The sequence below is a fragment of the Physeter macrocephalus genome, chromosome 11 (assembly GCF_002837175.3).
Source record: "Physeter macrocephalus isolate SW-GA chromosome 11, ASM283717v5, whole genome shotgun sequence".
NCBI lineage: Eukaryota > Metazoa > Chordata > Mammalia > Artiodactyla > Physeteridae > Physeter > Physeter macrocephalus.
In genome coordinates, this window is record NC_041224.1 from 87,767,257 (window position 1) to 87,772,192 (window position 4,936).

Sequence of the window (4,936 nt, forward strand, 5' to 3'; positions counted from 1 at the left end):
AATCAAAGGAAACCATAAACAAGACCAAAAGACAACCCCCAGAATGGGAGAAAATATTTGCAAATGAAGCAACTGACAAATGATTCATCTCCAAAATTTACAAGCAGCTCATGCAGTTCAATATCAAAAAAAAAAAAAAAACCCAATCCAAAAATGGGCAGAAGACCTAAATGGACATTTCTCCAAAGAAGATATACAGAGTGCCAACAAACACATGAAACAATACTCAACATCATTAATCATTAGAGAAATGGCTTTGGTTTTTGATGTTTAACTTAAGCACTGTGCTGGCCCAATCAAATAGCAGAAAACATAATTGGATTTAGCCATTTGGTACCAGTTTTCAACCCTTAACTACAGTTACAGTCTTGATTTTGCTATCACTGCTGAGATATATGGGCTAACTCTGGTTCCTTAACATGATATAATGTGTATGTAATTTAAGAATATTTGTGAAGAATTAAGTATAAATTCAGTTATTCATGAGCACTAATGGCTTCCATTAAAGCAGATCATTTTATTTTTAAACATGGCAAACAAATCCATTTATCTAGATGTCATATCTGTGTACAAGTAGATAATATTTACACTGTTTTTTCCAGCAAGGAGCTGAAAGATGAAATGGAAATTCTGGTAGAAAAAAAAAGACGCAGGATTTTCATAGCAGAGAAACTGGAAGACTCAATGGATTTCGCCACTGAGTTGATTTTGGCTGAGGTACAGACCTGAACTAACCATAATTCCCACACAACATACGTGTATGACTGTTTGTATCAGTGTCTAAAAATTCTCTCCTGTTAATTGTTGCATGTTTCTGCTTTTGACTATGTGCTCCAGTATTTCTATAATGCCCAATCCAATAGCCCCCTATTAGACAATCAGGTAAGACTGAACTTTAAGATGGAAACTTCTGTGTTTCTGCACAATAAAAATATGAAACTGGGGAGTCCAAATACACTAAACACATAGATATTTCGTTAAGTTCTTCAGCTTTGAGATGAAGATTGTTAATGCAAATGTCCATCATCAGACCCAGAGACACATAATTTCTATGATTTCATTTTGTTGAGGTTATTAATCCTTGAGTGCCACCTCCCCTCCTGCTCTGAACCGTTCATTCATGTTGCCAATGTTTCTCCCCACTTTCAATTGTTCAGAAACGTGGTGACCTGACAAGAGAGAATGTGAACCAGTGCGTATTGGAAATGCTGATCGCAGCGCCAGACACCATGTCTGTCTCTGTGTTTTTCATGCTGCTTCTCATTGCAAAACACCCCCAAGTTGAAGAGGCAATAATGAAGGAAATCCAGACTGTTGTTGGTAAGAATTTATCAAGCAAACAATAGAGATTAGAAAACAATTCCTTCTGAATATCAGCTTCTAGTTCCTAAGAATAAAAATCTTTATTAGAATCCACCCAGAGAACAATAGAGCAAGTCAATGTGTCATATTTTCATTATGCCAAGCAGGTTTCTGTGTTTTTCTAATATAAAAAAAAATACATGCTAGTTGGAAAAAAATCCAAATAATAGAGAGATGTATAAAGCAGAAAGTAATATTTCCTGATCCCTTCCACTCTCCTTCCCATCCCCAGGGGGAATCACTGTTAATATTTTGATGTGTATTCTTCAAGGTCTTTTTTGATGGGCACATAAACACATAATGCGGTTCTATTTGTCTGTGTTTTAAAAAACAGGATCATCCACAAGGATTTGCTACCTTATCAGTGACAGAAGGCTTTTGAGGGTCCACCCAGGGAAATGGCTATCATTGTTTGCAATGTTTCTGGGTTTCAAGCAGCCCGTTCTTCCAGGTGGTGGCAGAGGGAGGAGGAAAGGGTGATGATAGCAGAGGCAGGGGAGCGATCAGTTTCCCTCCCCCACCCTCTCCTCCTCCTCCTCCTCGGCAGGAGAGCCTCCAGGTCCCTGCTCAGCTCTTCCCCACTCTGCCCCCTCCCTGCTCTGCCTTGCTTCAGCATCACCCCGCCACTCCTTCGGATATCCCCACCCTTCCCTGGAGACACTGCCACGTTCAGAAGAAGTCAGAACTGCTTTCTGGAGAAAACAGAATGCCTCATTTGGAATGTGCTTCACATAAGTAATCTCTTTAGGAACACATTTCAGACACATGCGAAGGGGTATCAGTAATGATAGAGATCTTTCTTTCGTGACTTTACAGGTCTCTGTGAAACAACCTATTTTGTTGTTAAAAGGCACCATGTATTTTTTAAACTTTTTACCTTATTTATCTTTAAAACCATTTGAGTGCTGCTTGAAACATATGACAAGGGGAAATTTCATACACAGATTAAATATGTGAAAGGGTTCTGCAGACGTGTTGCCATAGGAGGGCCACTGCCTAGGAAGGTAGATAGCAAGGAGCCAGAATGACATCCGGGTTTCAAATTCTGGAATGTTTTCTCAAGCACCCTTTTCAGGTTATGGGTTCTGTGCCAGGTGCAAGGGCACCGGGGTGAACAAGCCAGTGCCATCCCTGCAGTCCTGGGGCTCTCAGTCTCGTGAGAAAAAGAGAATTCAAGAAACAAGCTCAGTGGAGTGAGAGAGAGTCACAGAATGATGGGGGTACAGGCAAAGGAGGGGAGATTGCTCTTGAGATCATAAACCTTTAATACAATTTCCTTGAGAGGTGAAAAGTGCTTGTGCCCCATGATATCCCCCTGACACGACAGTCCTCTTGAAAGATAAAACTGGGACAACCACTAGTACCCGTATACTTGTTCCCCCTAGACCCACAGGACTGGTAATTACTTCTGAAAGTATGGCTTTTGTTACCTTCTCCATCATCTGTCCTCTAACTCCCCACCACAGATAAATACACCCATTAGACTCTTACTGTGTTTGAAAAGCATTATGTGAGGGGCTGTGTTGTTAAAGTTCTCTAACCAAGTGAGACCACTCCTGAATAACCTAACTGTACAGGAGACAGAGCTGCCTCAGGACCCTGGGTTGACTTTCATTCAGCAAAAACAGCACCCCATTTCAGGATGCTTTGAAGCTTTGCCAATTCTGAGAGTAATCCAAGCCTCTCTGACCAATGTCGAGCCAAGCTGAGACATGGAGGTGTCCATCAATCCCCAGCTCACCTGGAGCTGGTGAGGCACCCCATTTGTTGTGGTGGAGAGAGGGCGTTCTTGCCACTTTACCACACCAGGTTGTTCTTGATGAGATGAGGAGGAGAGACTAACAGTGATATTTTCTTTTTTTAAATTTTCTTTACTTTTTTATACAGAAGGTTTTTATTAGTCATCCATTTCATACAACTGTGTCTCAATTTCTGCCCTGCAAACCAGTTCATCTGTAGCATTTTTCTAGGTTTCAAATATATGTGTTAACATACGATATTGGTTTTTCTCTTTTTGACTTACTTCACTCTGTATGACAGTCTCTAGATCCATCCACATCTCTACAAATGACCCAGTTTCGTTCCTTTTCATAGCTGAGATATATTCCATTGTATATATGTACCACATCTTCTTTATCCATTTGTCTGTCGATGGGCATTTAGGTTGCTTCCATGACCTGGCTATTGTAAAGAGTGCTGCAATGAACATTGGGGTGCATGTGCCTTTTTGAATTATGGTTTTCTCTGGGTATATGCCCAGTAGTGGGATTGCTGAGTCATATGGTAATTCTACTTTTAGTTTTTTAAGGAACCTCCATACTGTTCTCCATAGTGGCTGTATCAATTTACATTCCCACCAACAGTGCAAGAGGGTTCCATACAGTGCAGGAGGGTTCCCTTTTCTCCACACCCTCTCCAGCATTTGTTGTTTGTAGATTTTCTGATGATGCCCATTCTAACTGGTGTGAGGTGATACCTCATTGTAGTTTTGATTTGCATTTCTCTAATAATTAGTGATGTTGAGCAGCTTTTCATGTGCTTCTTAGCCATCTGTATGTCTTCTTTGGAGAAATGTCTGTTTAGGTCTTCTGCCCATTTTTGGATTCAGTTCTGTTTTTTTAATATTGAGCTGCATCAGCTGTTTATATATTTTGGGGATTAATCCTTTGTCCGTTGATTCGTTTGCAAATAGTTTCTCCCATTTTGAGGGTTGCCTTTTCATCTTGTTTACGGTTTCCTTTGCTGTGCAAAAGCTTTTAAGTTTTATTAGGTCCTATTTGTTTATTTTTCTTTTTATTTCCATTGCTCAAGGAGGTGAATCAAAAAATATCTTGCTGGGCTTCCCTGGTGGCAGAGTGGTTGAGAGTCCGCCTGCCGATGCAGGGGATATGGGTTCGTGCCCCAGTCCGGGAAGATTTCACATGCCACGGAGTGGCTGGGCCCGTGCGTGAGCCATGGCCGCTGAGCCTGCGCATCCGGAGTCTGTGCTCCACAGCCGGAGAGGCCACAACAGTGAGAGGCCCGTGTACCACAAAGAAAAAAAAAAAAATGATCTTGCTGTGATTTATGTCAGAGTGTTCTTCCTATGTGTTCCTCTAAGAGTTTTATAATGTCCGGTCTTACATTTAGGTCGCTAATACATTTTAAGTTTATTTTTATGTATGGTGTTAAGGAGTGTTCTAATTTCATTCGTTAACATGTAGCTGTCCAGTGTCCCAACACCACTTATTGAAGAGACTGTTTATTCTCCATTGTATATCCTAGCCTCCTTTGTCATAGATTACTTGACCATAGGTGTGTGGGTTTATCTCTGGGCTTTCTCTCTTCTTCCATTGATCTATATTTCGGTTTTTGTGCCAGTACCATATTGTCCTAATTACTACAGCTGTGTAGCATAGTCTGAATTCAGGGAGTCTGATTCCTCCAGCTCCGTTTTCTTCCCTCAAGACTGCTTTGGCTATTCAGGGTCTTTGGGTCTCCATACAAATTTTAAGATTTTTTTGTTCTAGTTCTGTAAAAAATGCCATTGGTAATTTGAGAGGGATTGCATTGAATCTGTAGATTGCTTTGGGTA

At 40.8% G+C, this 4,936-nt stretch overlaps 1 protein-coding gene across 1 annotated transcript in view; it reads left to right on the forward strand.

The window, feature by feature from the left end:
* LOC102982657 (aromatase-like) overlaps positions 1 to 4,936 on the forward strand; it is a 34,240-nt gene that overhangs the window by 23,698 nt on the left and 5,606 nt on the right. The window contains exons 6-7 of the mRNA XM_024117129.1: positions 603 to 717; positions 1,158 to 1,320. Of these exons, the coding sequence (XP_023972897.1) occupies positions 603 to 717; positions 1,158 to 1,320 (278 nt within the window). The remainder of the gene's footprint in view (positions 1 to 602; positions 718 to 1,157; positions 1,321 to 4,936) is intronic.